Source organism: Diabrotica virgifera, chromosome 5 (genome assembly GCF_917563875.1).
Source record: "Diabrotica virgifera virgifera chromosome 5, PGI_DIABVI_V3a".
NCBI lineage: Eukaryota > Metazoa > Arthropoda > Insecta > Coleoptera > Chrysomelidae > Diabrotica > Diabrotica virgifera.
In genome coordinates this window covers 119,348,678-119,363,196 of record NC_065447.1, presented here as the reverse complement: position 1 = coordinate 119,363,196, position 14,519 = coordinate 119,348,678, and the positions used below count along the sequence as shown (strand labels likewise).

Below are 14,519 nucleotides of genomic sequence, written 5' to 3'. Positions count from 1 at the left end.
TTTTAATAAATCATAACTTTGTTAGTATTTGTAGTAAATATTGATAATTTTGAAGTAAAAGCGACTACAATTCTACAGTTCACAAGTACAATTTGCACACGGGAAAAAATAATCTAACTTTTTAGTTAAAAGATAATCTATCTTTTTATTTTTGTTTTTTTTATTTTTTATTCTAATTAAGTATATACCTTTTTAAAATGCAGTCTAAACAATCTCTTAACGATTTTCCAAAAATTAGTTTAAACCTTAAAAATTCGGCATTAAGTGCTGTTAAGGCGTTGCATGTTGTCGCGTACGGGGATAAAGGGTTGCCGCGACAAACAAGGAAGAACTTGCGGAATTTCACAAAATTTTCGTGGGATAAAGAATCCGAGGAATATTGCACAAAAATAAAAGACGTGAAAAATAAACTAAGTATGCCGGACTTAGTAGCAGTTTGCAGTGTTTTAGATCTGAACTACACTGGTTCAGAAGACGACGTGATTGAACGTATTTGTTCATTTTTGAACGACTTCAATCTTGAAGACGAGAATGACGATGAAGACGGAGACGCTAGCGATGATGACGGTGATAAAGACATTTATCACAAGGAAAACGGTAAAGACGTTACCGAAGACGATCGCTATAATGAAGATAACGACGCAAATAGTGATAAAGACGCTTATCACTAGGAAGAAGGTAAATACGTTACCGACGACGATAATAATGATGACGATATGGATGATGAAAGGACGACGGATTTATTTACGAGGAATAGATCAAAATCAAACAAAATGACGAGAGGTAGATTGAACGATTCATTTGCCTTAACTTTTAGAGACGTAGAGGATAGTATAAGAAATTTCGACGGAAAAGACGATTATCCCATAGGAAAATGGATCACTGATTTTGAAGAAATTTCCAATCTGATGGGATGGAATGATTTACAAATGCTAATTTTTGCTAAACGATCTCTAAAAGGAATAGCTAAACTGTATATACAGTCAGAGAAAGGAGTTAATAGCTGGAAGCTCTTGAAAAAGAGACTGACAACAGAGTTTGAGAACAAAATAAGTAGTGCCGAAATACACAAAATGCTGATGAATAGAAAGAAGAAACAAGGTGAAAGCGTACAGGAGTATGTACTAAAAATGAGAGAAATCGGTAGCAGAGGAAACATCGAAAATGAAGTCATAATGCAGTATACAGGGTGTAACAAAAATACAGGTCATAAATTTAATCGCGTATTCTGGGACCTAAAATAGTTCGATTGAACATAACTTACCTTAGTACAAATGTGCACGGAAAAAAAGTTACAGCCCTTTGAAGTTACAAAATGAAAATCGATTTTTTCCAATATATCGAAAACTATTAGAGATTTTTTATTAAAAATGGACATGTGGTATTGTTATGGCGGTAGTATTTAAAAAAAAATTATAATGAAATTTGGACACCCCATAAAAATTTTATGGGGGTTTGGTTCCTTTAAACCCACCAAACTTTTGTGTACGTTTCAATTTAATTATTATTGTAGCGCCATTAGTTAAACACAAGTTTTTAAAAACTTTTTTGTCTTTTAGTACTTTTTCCAAAAGTCAGTTTTTATCGAGATATTTAAATATTTTTCAAATCCACCACATATTTGTATATGGTAAAGTACGATTATGGAGACTTTGTAATAATATGAAAATTTATTTATGATTTACATTTTTAGGTATATTTTGAACCATATTAAAAAAGAAGCCACATCTCAATAAAAGATGCTTTATCAAAAAAATACAAAGAGGCAAAAAAGTTTTAAAAACACTGTGTTTAACTAATGGTACCGCAGTAATAGTTTAATTGGAACGTATACAAACATTTGGGGGGTTTAAAGGAACAAAACCCTCATACAATTTTTATGTAAACATATAAAAAAGAAGCCGCAACTCGATAAAAACTGCCTTATCAAAACAATACTAAGAGGCAAAAAAGTTTTAAAAATATTTAATTTAACTAATGGCACCAGAATAATAATTTATTTGAAACGGACACAAAAGTTTGGGGGGGTTTAAGGGAACAAAACCCCCATAAAATTTTTATGGGGTGTACAAATTTCACTATAATTTTTCTTTAAGATGTTCTTGCCATAAGAATGTCACTTGTCCATTTTCAACAAAAAATCTCTAATAGTTTTCGATATATTCGAAAAAATCGATTTTCATTTTGTAACTTAAAAGGGCTGTAACTTTTTTTGTGTGCATATTTGTACTAAGGTAAGTTAGGTTCATTCGAACTATTTTTGGTCCCAGAATATGTGGTTTAATTTATGACCTGTATTTTTGTTACACCCTGTATAATTGAGGGAATTATGGACGACCCTGCTAATAAAGTAATACTTTATGGTGCAAAAAATTTCAATGACTTTAAAGAGAAGATTAAACTGTACGAATTGATTAAAAAACAGACGACGCAAAAATCAGTTAAAACCGAGACGCATAAAAAGACGTGGACGAACGAGGAAGTAAGAAGAGATGAAAGAAGAGCACCTCAAAGTAGGAATAAAAATGTTTCAATTGTGGGATTGAGGGACACAGATCGACGGATTGTCCTGACAAAGCCAAGGGAGTAAAATGTTTTATATGCAATCAGTTTGGACACAGGTCTTTTCGATGCAATGAGAAAGAAGAAGAACCATCAATGTCCAGAACTTGAGGAGACGTTAATTTGTCCCTTAGACAAGGAAAGAGAGAGGACGAGTAATCCTTGACCAAAAGTGAAGCCAAACTGACACCAGAGATTTTGATCATCGACGTATCTTTGGGGTATTGTTATGCATTGAGTATTTAAAATAAAAACATGAAATGTATTTAAAATGAAGAATTTGTGTACGGTAAATGTTTTATTAAGTTGCTCATATTACGTACATATGTTTCAATATAAACATATGCTTTTATTACGAATTTTAGATGATGATTTACTTTATTTTTTATGAAATTTTAACCTTCAACGAACACCCACCACTGGCAACCCATTGTTATTTTTGACGTGACCGCCATGTTTCTGGTGACAAACAAACCAAAAACTGGCTTCACTTTTGGAACGTGTGTTTTAAATGAGTGTTACCCGTCCTCTCTTTTTTCCTTGTCTAAGATTTGTCCAATTCGTTCCTTTATTTGCGCATGTGCAGGCAATGTCATATTGAATTTCGTGCCAAAATTTAAATAATGTGCAGTGGACCTATTACGGCTAAAAAAGATTATTCTTTCTTTAACTAGTAGTATATTTTAACATTTATAGATTATTCTTTCTTTAACAAAGTATTCATAATATCTAAATGTGCTTTTAAACAAATGTTAGTGTAGATTTCAATTAAATTATTTATCTATAATTATTTATAACTATTTATATCTTTTAGAGAAAAAGATAAGGCAAGTCTAAACTATAAAAAATAGGTTAGGTTAAATGATATTTTCAAATATATTGGATAAGTAGATACGAATTAAAATGGACCGATGCCAACGGAAAAGACGGTATTATTTTATCAGATTGTACACTTTACTACAAATTTATTTTAGAGTGTAGTGTGCTTAAAGTGTAATGAAAAGAATTAACGGATTCGATGGTTGGAAATTCATGTCTAACAATAAACAAAACTTTTGTTTTCAATCTTCCCACAAGATTTATTTAAAATATTTGTAAGTTGTTAGTTCTGAAAGCTGGCGTTATTCCTTTCTTTTTATGTGTTTGGCTACATATTTGTTGATATCTTACCTGTGATAGAGAAGAAGATAGGTTCTGGGTTTTTCTATGATAATGGGAAGACTAATTTCAAGGCTTTTTTATGCAGTTTTTGATTTTCGATTCTGTTAATTGTTTGTTCCTTGTACCCATTGTTTACTGCTACATATATATTTGTTGCATGATGCGTACAATTCTATAATTATATCTCGAAGTTATTTATGATATGGATATTTCTGTCAGTCTATGTAACATACAGTGGGTGATCAAATTATTAGAGCCACGTAGTAAAATTCAATGTTTTAGAGAAAGGGTATATTATTGAAGTGTATAATATATTAATGAGTTTGTTTCCATTTGACTGTCTTGTTGCACTTAATGAATGCAATAAATAATAGTCCGACAATAGTGGTAATGCGTGACTGAGATGCCTTTGTTTATCAGTGCTGCCCAGCTAGCTTGCAACTCGTGTGCCTCTTATTTTGTATTCTTGGTGTTTACAGTTATAATAAACTCTGAGAGTTTCCATTGCTCTCCAGTGATATTCTGACAGTCTTATACAATTTTTTGGGAATTTAGTAAACATTGCACGTTCATTACACTAGTGGTACATCTCACCAAGGAAAATAGTAGAAATAAAAACTTTATTATTTAACACTAAATTACTCCAACAGAAGCATACCATCCATTTCTAAAGTTTCAAAGGCAACGTGGACCTTTATTCCATAATTTAGCCCCTCTCTGTATATCAGGAGACCGGCGACAATCTAACCAATAGTTTAGCAATAATTAAAATGTTAATTAAAAAATTTCGGTCGAAATAATAACCAGAAAGATTATGATACACCAGAATAACTATGATTTTCATATAAAAAAGCACTATACCTATTCAACGTACCTTACAGGATTGAAATTGGACCATTTGAGCGGTCTCAGGAATGTTATAAAGAAACAATTTTTTGGCTTATAAACAAATAGAACCCCTCAGAAAATATTAGATTAAATTAAATTAAGTTAACGCTGTTCAAAAGAGCACGGCTTCTGTGTCCTTTTCGAAGAAAAACAAATTGAATTGCGAGGAGTGATTCCAGGTATAACCGATCAAATTTGACCGGCATTTGCGACAGAGTTATAAACAACAGGATTTTAATCTTTGAACCATTAGATACCTTTTAATTCCGGTCCTCTCTGTACATACAAATTTTCATATCTTCAAGACACTCATAACAAAAAAGATTTATGTTACTGTCACCAAATTATTTAATTATTGATAAATAATTACTTCCCTCAAATTTTAGTTGAAAATTAAAGATTTTGTTTGGAAAACCCGAATTTTCCGAAGAAAATTTCCGTCGAAGGAAATTGGAATAAATTATCAATGTGCAGAATTAAATTACTGTCAATTTTTATGTGAGTGTTTTGGTTTAAAGTTAAAATTTTCGGAGTTATAGAGCAATAATAAAAAAAAAAGATTTCGGAGCACTAATTTGTTTATAAACAAAATAGCACACTTTCTGTGGACTTTGCACAGCTATATTACTAATATAGGAAATCTTAAGATTTGATTTCAGCATGTCCAGCAATAAAATAGCTGGTAATTAATTTTCCTTGTTTTTTACTAATTTTCCCAGATTATTACCTCACATCTTTCATTGAGTTGATGATTCATGTTGTGGACATTCTCAATTATTATATTTCTAATTTAATACTATTCTATCTAATTCCTCAAAACAAGCAAATTTCAATTAAACCCAGCTATATTATAATACCTTTTGATTTAGTTTTCCTTGCAAGAAATAAACAAAACACATCTAAACTAAACCTAACCTCGCTTTTGGCCATTCATTCATCTCCGTGTCAAATAATTTCGACAGTCGCCATATTGAAAGCGACTTATTTTTGGTCGAAATTTGATTTAGAATCAGGGCCCTGATTCTAATTCATTTCGACAGTCGCAATTTCATTTCGACACCGCCATGACAGCCGGAGAGTATAGCGATTCTTGGGGATATTAACCTTATCATGTTGAGACTGCTCAGAATTTGGGTTGGCGCTTCGGTTTCTTGGATTTTGTTGATAGTCTGGGAAAATTATCGAAAAAATACCATTTTTGGGAAAAATTATTTACCAGCTATTTTATTGCTAAAATCGAATCTTAAGATTGCATATATTAGTAATATGGGGTATGACAAGTCCGCAGAAAGTGTGTTATTTTATTTATAAACAAATTAGCACTCCTAAATCTTCTTTTTTTTTTCAATTAGTGGTCTGTAACTCCTATAATTTTTCCTTTGAGCCAAAAACACTCAAATAAAAATTCACCGTAATTTAGTTCTGCACAAAGTTATTTTTTTCCGATTTCCTTCAACAAAAATTTTACTCAGAAAATCCGAGTTTTCCCAAAAAATCTGCCATTTTCAATTAAAATTTTAGGGAAGTACCTAATTATTTATCAATAATTAAATAATTGAAGACATGAAAGATTTATTATAGTAGATTATACAGAGGGGCTAAATTATGGAATAAATTCATTTCTTTAAAACGGACGATTTTGGAGCAAAATCCCGAAAGGGGTCGATTTTTATTTTTAAATTACAATTTTTTGGCATATATTTCATACTAGTGACGTCATCCATCTGAGCGTGATGACGTAATCGATAATTTTGTTAATGGGAATAGGGGTCGTGTGGTAGGTCATTTGAAAGGGCGTTTAATTCTCTATTCAGTAATATAAACCTTAATATCATTAGGTATTTATACAGGGTTGCCAAAAAAAATTTGAATTACATTAATTGGCGCAAAAAGAAGAATGTATGTAATTTATTTAACTCAAAATACATTGTACTGCTGTCAGAAAATAGAAAAAAAGGTTTATTTCACAAATAAACATTTCTTTTCGCTTAAATTAAATCACAAACAGCCTCCCTCCTACCTATTGGCAGTTTGAACTTTTAATTTAAGCTAAAAGCAATGTTTATTTGCAAAATAAACATTTTTTCCTATTTTCTGACAGCAATAGAATGTATTTTGAGTTAAATAAATTACATGCATTCTTCTTCTTGCGTCAATTAATTTAATTTAAAATTTTTTTTGGCCTCCCTGTATAAATAATGATATTAATGTTTATAATACTGAATAGAGCATTGAACCCCTTTGTAAATGAGCTACAACACGAACCCATATTCCTATTTAAAAAAATAATTACGTCATCACGCTCGGATGGATGACGTCACTAGTTTGAAATATATGCCAAGAAATTTAATTTAAAAATAAAAATCGACCTGTTTCGGGATTTTTCTCTAAAATCGTCCATTTTAGAGAAAATGAATTTATTCCATAATTTAGCCCCTCTCTGTATATCAGGAGACCGGCGACAATCTAACCAATAGTTTAGCAATAATTAAAATGTAATTAAAAAATTTCGGCCGAAATAATAACCAGAAAGATTATGATGCACCAGAATAACTATGATTTTCATATAAAAAAGCACTATACCTATTCAACGTACCTTACAGGATTGAAATTGGACCATTTGAGCGGTCTCAAGAATGTTATAAAGAAACAATTTTTTGGCTTATAAACAAATAGAACCCCTCAGAAAATATTAGATTAAATTAAATTAAGTTAACGCTGTTGAAAAGAGCACGGCTTCTGTGTCCTTTTCGAAGAAAAACAAATTGAATTGCGAGGAGTGATTCCAGGTATAACCGGTCAAATTTGACCGGCATTTGCGACAGAGTTATAAACAACAGGATTTTAATCTTTGAACCATTAGATACCTTTTAATTCCGGTCCTCTTTGTACATACAAATTTTCATATCTTCAAGCCACTCATAACAAAAAAGATTTATGTCACTGTCACCAAATTATTTAATTATTGATAAATAATTACTTCCCTCAAATTTTAGTTGAAAATTAAAGATTTTGTTTGGAAAACCCGAATTTTCCGAAGAAAATTTCCGTCGAAGGAAATTGGAATAAATTATCAATGTGCAGAATTAAATTACTGTCAATTTTTATGTGAGTGTTTTGGTTTAAAGTTAAAATTTTCGGAGTTATAGAGCAATAATAAAAAAAAAAGATTTCGGAGTGCTAATTTGTTTATAAACAAAATAGCACACTTTCTGTGGACTTTGCACATCTATATTACTAATATAGGAAATCTTAAGATTTGATTTCAGCATGTCCAGCAATAAAATAGCTGGTAATTAATTTTCCTTGTTTTTTACTAATTTTCCCAGATTATTACCTCACATCTTTCATTGAGTTGATGATTCATGTTGTGGACATTCTCAATTATTATATTTCTAATTTAATACTATTCTATCTAATTCCTCAAAACAAGCAAATTTCAATTAAACCCAGCTATATTATAATACCTTTTGATTTAGTTTTCCTTGCAAGAAATAAACAAAACACATCTAAACTAAACCTAACCTCGCTTTTGGCCATTCATTCATCTCCGTGTCAAAGTCAAATAATTTCGACAGTCGCCATATTGAAAGCGACTTGTTTTTGGTCGAAATTTGATTTAGAATCAGGGCCCAGGGCCCTGATTCTAAATCAAATTTCGACCAAAAACAAGTCGCTTTCAATATGGCGACTGTCGAAATTATTTGACACGGAGATGAATGAATGGCCAAAAGCGAGGTTAGGTTTAGTTTAGATGTGTTTTGTTTATTTCTTGCAAGGAAAACTAAATCAAAAGGTATTATAATATAGCTGGGTTTAATTGAAATTTGCTTGTTTTGAGGAATTAGATAGAATAGTATTAAATTAGAAATATAATTGAGAATGTCCACAACATGAATCATCAACTCAATGAAAGATGTGAGGTAATAATCTGGGAAAATTAGTAAAAAACAAGGAAAATTAATTACCAGCTATTTTATTGCTGGACATGCTGAAATCAAATCTTAAGATTTCCTATATTAGTAATATAGCTGTGCAAAGTCCACAGAAAGTGTGCTATTTTGTTTATAAACAAATTAGCACTCCGAAATCTTTTTTTTTATTATTGCTCTATAACTCCGAAAATTTTAACTTTAAACCAAAACACTCACATAAAAATTGACAGTAATTTAATTCTGCACATTGATAATTTATTCCAATTTCCTTCGACGGAAATTTTCTTCGGAAAATTCGGGTTTTCCAAACAAAATCTTTAATTTTCAACTAAAATTTGAGGGAAGTAATTATTTATCAATAATTAAATAATTTGGTGACAGTGACATAAATCTTTTTTGTTATGAGTGTCTTGAAGATATGAAAATTTGTATGTACAAAGAGGACCGGAATTAAAAGGTATCTAATGGTTCAAAGATTAAAATCCTGTTGTTTATAACTCTGTCGCAAATGCCGGTCAAATTTGACCGGTTATACCTGGAATCACTCCTCGCAATTCAATTTGTTTTTCTTCGAAAAGGACACAGAAGCCGTGCTCTTTTCAACAGCGTTAACTTAATTTAATTTAATCTAATATTTTCTGAGGGGTTCTATTTGTTTATAAGCCAAAAAATTGTTTCTTTATAACATTCCTGAGACCGCTCAAATGGTCCAATTTCAATCCTGTAAGGTACGTTGAATAGGTATAGTGCTTTTTTATATGAAAATCATAGTTATTCTGGTGTATCATAATCTTTCTGGTTATTATTTCGACCGAAATTTTTTAATTAACATTTTAATTATTGCTAAACTATTGGTTAGATTGTCGCCGGTCTCCTGATATACAGAGAGGGGCTAAATTATGGAATAAATTCATTTTCTCTAAAATGGACGATTTTAGAGAAAAATCCCGAAACAGGTCGATTTTTATTTTTAAATTAAATTTCTTGGCATATATTTCACACTAGTGACGTCATCCATCCGAGCGTGATGACGTAATTATTTTTTTAAATAGGAATATGGGTTCGTGTTGTAGCTCATTTACAAAGGCGTTCAATGCTCTATTCAGTATTATAAACATTAATATCATTATTTATACAGGGAGGCCAAAAAAAATTTTGGATTAAATTAATTGACGCAAGAAGAAGAATGCATGTAATTTATTTAACTCAAAATACATTCTATTGCTGTCAGAAAATAGAAAAAAATGTTTATTTTGCAAATAAACATTGCTTTTAGCTTAAATTAAAAGTTCAAACTGCCAATAGGTAGGAGGGAGGCTGTTTGTGATTTAATTTAAGCGAAAAGAAATGTTTATTTGTGAAATAAACCTTTTTTTCTATTTTCTGACAGCAGTACAATGTATTTTGAGTTAAATAAATTACATACATTCTTCTTTTTGCGCCAATTAATTTATTTTATTATTATTTATTATTTATTATTAGACGGGAAACCCCCATTACAAAAAAAAATAATAGTACATTTTTGATTAAAGGCTATATCAAAACTAATCTAAATAGCATCCTATTAAAAAAAGCTTAAAAGATACATATAGGTACAAATATATCACATACAGAATGAACAAAAAGTTATTTAAATAATAAATCCATTAGGTACATAAGTTATCACTAATAAACTGGCACATATGTAATAGCAATATAACATTAACATATTTCCAAAAGAGCTCTCTTAAATGACTGAAAAGAGTTATTAAACACATCCAATCTATCTTCTCTATTCATAAACTCTAGGGATCGATTCATGAATGAGTGTCTACCATAATTTGTTGCATGAAAGCCAATAAAAAATAAGTTATTTTGTCGAAGCATTCTCTGTGGAACAGCAAATTTGATTTGTGAAAGAATTTCTGAACATGATATATTTCCATTCAATAGTTTGAAAACAAAGCAAATATCAAACATGGTTCTTCTCTTCTCTAATGTATCCAGTTTAAGATACCTTAAAATATGAGAATAGTTGTGGTCAGGAATCATATTCAGATTGAACATATAATTATAATATCGTAGGAATTTATGTTGCACACTCTCCAGTAACGACTTATAGACATTATACTGAGGAGACCAGATAATTGACCCATATTCAAGCTGTGATCTGACCAACCCAACATATACTGTCTTCACTGCCTCCAAAGATAACCCTTTACAATTTCTTAGTGTAAAACCTAACATCCTGTTCGCTTTTACTGCTAGTTTATCTATATGATCACTAAAATTCAGTTTGGAGTCAAATAGTATACCCAAGTCTTTAGCTACCTCATTTATTTTAAGATTTTGCCCATTTATAGAATAGAATGATGGTATTCTATTTTTTTTCCTATGAAATGAAATCTGAAAGCATTTATCAATATTAAGGTCTAAGAGATTATGTTCACACCACTGAGAAAGACTATCCAAATCTTTTTGTAGTAAACTAATGTCAAGATCATTACGTATAGTTAAAAATAATTTGAGATCATCAGCAAACATGAGAAAGTCACAATACTTCAAGACCTTTTTGAGGTCATTAACAAACAGGTTAAATAACAAAGGAGAGCAGTGTCCCCCCTGAGGAACCCCTGAACATACCTCAATCACTCTAGATATAAAGTTACCGATTTTAACTACTAGCCTTCTATCGCACAAAAAACTACGCAACCATTCCACCAATCTATCAGAGAAACCTATATTTCTCAGCTTCTCAACCAATAACAAGTGATTGACCTTATCAAATGCCTTGGAGAAGTCAGTATACACAGCATCAACTTGATACCCCCTCTCCAAGGCATCCAACAACCTACCATGGTATAGAAGCAAGTTGGTCATTGTGGAATGACCTCCTCTAAAACCATGCTGTTCATCAATAATGATGTGTTTGCAATGCCAGTTCAAATAACTATACATGAGACTATCAAATAATTTTGGGATAGATGATTGTATGGATACACTACGATAGTTTTTTACATCATTTCTGGAGCCTGTTTTAAATATAGGCGAGATATAACTTTCTTTCCAGATATGGGGAAAAATTCCAGTAGATAGAGACAAATTAAACAGTTTACACAATGGCTGAGATAATGAATATTTGCACTGTTTTAAAACAAGATTTGGAATGCCATCAGCCCCAATCATTAGCTTATTAGGAAGAGTCCCTAACTTTTCGAAAACCTCAGATACACATATCACAGGACAATCTATGTTAATTTGGCTATAAAATTTTTCAGGAGACATTGCCTTTGCATTTGAGAAGACTGTAGAAAAGTGATTAGCAAATAAGTCAACAATTTGTTGACCATTGGTAGCAACTGAATTATTTAGAACCATGTTTTTCGGAATATTACTTGATGTTCTCCTACCACTAATGAATTTCCAAAAATTCTTTGGATTACTAATCAAATCCCTATTTACAGATGTCAGATAATTTTTGTGACACTCTTGACTCAATCGTTTACATTGTGCTCTCAACATACTAAATTCATGATAGTCCCTTTCACTATAAGACAGCTTATATTTTTTATGTTTACTCTTTTTTAGTGATATCAATTCTCTTAATTCCCTAGAGAAGAAAGAGGGATAGCTGGATGTTCTAAATTTTTTCTGTGGAATAAAACATTGAATACCAAAAGTTAAGATATTATAAAAATCTGACACAACAGTGTCAATATCATTATGTATAAATATATTGTCCCAGTTTACTGAAAATAAGTAATCATTTAGACCCTCATAATTGCCATTCTTAAAATCAAAATAAAATTCCTCTATTTTAAGTGAATCTAACATTTCATTTTTCCCTATTTTAAAATTACAGGTGTAAGAGGTATGGTGAATAGAGTCACAAAAAAGTGGATCTAAAGACTTACAACATTCCATTGAATTATCATTGGTAAAAAGAAGATCCAGAAATACATTTCTGCTATTTGGTGTATTAATCATTTGGAACATATTATAAAAACCATATGTTTGTGCTAGATAAAGAGCTGGAGAACCTGAAGAACAGTTTACTTTAACACCATTATTAGAATTTGACCACTGTACACTAGGCAGATTAAAATCACCCACTATGTAAAACTTGGTATCAGGATATGTAGCACAGATTTCTTCAACAGCCAGACAGTGGTCACTGTATTGATCCTCAGTTGATCCAGGTGGTATATATACACCGCCCACCACAAAACTTGTTCCAAAATATTTACATAATATAAACAACTGTTCGATGTGGCTTTCAGTTTTCTTAATAATTGAAGCTTGGATGTAACTTTTAACCAATACCAATATGCCGCCACCTCTGGTTTTTGATGTAACTTGCATGTTCCTGTCAGCACGAAAAACATTATAGCTACTAGCTCCACCAAGCTCCTCAGATAAGATGTCCTCGCTTAACCAGCTTTCTGTAATAACAAGGATATCATAACTTGAGCAACTCAGCATTAAATCCAACTCAGCTAATTTAGTGCGAAGTCCACCAACGTTTTGATAATACATTAGTAATGGGGTATTAGCTAGTTTTTTCTTTTATTATTCGAGCCATTATCTGAGCGGTTATCCCTTTTGACTACTTTCGGACACCCATTGATGTAACGAATTATATAACAACTATCGTCAACTTCATTGTTTTTATCATTAAGTTCAGTTAATGCTTTTTTAAATTGGTCTCTCTGTAGGGTAGTCTTATCTGAAGTGATTTTATAACCAGATTCCACCAATTTTTTCTTAGCTTTCAACGCTCTTTTCACAAAAAGTTGATCAGTACAGACAATTTTTAATGGCCTGCAGGATCCCGTCTTTTTTGCACCCAATCTAAGAACCTTTTCAACTTTGTCACGCCCATCTTCACCAATACTCATAATATCAAACACCTCTTGAACCACTTTCCTGTCATCCTCAATCCTTCCTGAGAGATCATCCTTATTTGACTCCGTTGCATTATAAATTATTAAATTTCTGGATCTAATTGTTCTTTCATGCACCTCATTGATCGCTTGTTCCGGATCCAATTCTGAAGAAACATGTTGACATTTTTTATTCTTAACCGCCTCCAGCTCCATTTTCATGACTTCCATTTCAGCTTTTAGCTCTCTAACTTGTTTCAAAATAGCTGGAGCATTCTTAAATGCTTCCCTACATGGCTTACAAAAAAACATCATGGATCTTTTTTGAATGACAACCGCCCTTAATTCAGATGCATTAAGCCCTGTACATGGCTCAGTTGGGTGCATTAGTACATGGCAGCTATCACAACACACAGATTTATTGCCCTCAGAAATAATTTCTTCACATGAATTGCAGGAATTAACCATGTTTTATCTGATCTAACCTCACTTTGTAATAAGTTCAAAAATAATTAGAAGTTTCCGGGAATTATATAACCTCAATACTTGTGGTAATACAAAATAGAAAACACTATGTAATTCAGACTTTTTAACTCAATTTTTTAACCGAAAAAAGTATTAAAACTTAAGAGCTAAAATTTTGTAAACATGTGGATTGACATAACCTTGGAATTTTTTCAAAATTCAAATTTAATTCAAAATTTTTTTTGGCAACCCTGTATAAATACCTAATGATATTAATGTTTATATTACTGAATAGAGAATTAAACGCCCTTTCAAATGACCTACCACACGACCCCTATTCCCATTAACAAAATTATCGATTACGTCATCACGCTCAGATGGATGACGTCACTAGTATGAAATATATGCCAAAAAATTGTAATTTAAAAATAAAAATCGACCTCTTTCGGGATTTTGCTCCAAAATCGTCCGTTTTAAAGAAATGAATTTATTCCATAATTTAGCCCCTCTGTATAATCTACTATAATAAATCTTTCATGTCTTCAATTATTTAATTATTGATAAATAATTAGGTACTTCCCTAAAATTTTAATTGAAAATGGCAGATTTTTTGGGAAAACTCAAATTTTCTGAGTAAAATTTTTGT

General features: G+C 31.3%; 1 protein-coding gene across 1 annotated transcript; it reads left to right on the top strand.

Annotated features, from left to right (window-relative positions):
- The first annotated feature begins 197 nt into the window (after positions 1-197).
- LOC126885451 (uncharacterized) lies at positions 198-671 on the top strand. The gene has a single exon (XM_050652022.1). The coding sequence runs from the start codon at positions 198-200 to the stop codon at positions 669-671; it is 474 nt and encodes a 157-aa protein (XP_050507979.1).
- The last annotated feature ends 13,848 nt before the right edge of the window (positions 672-14,519 follow it).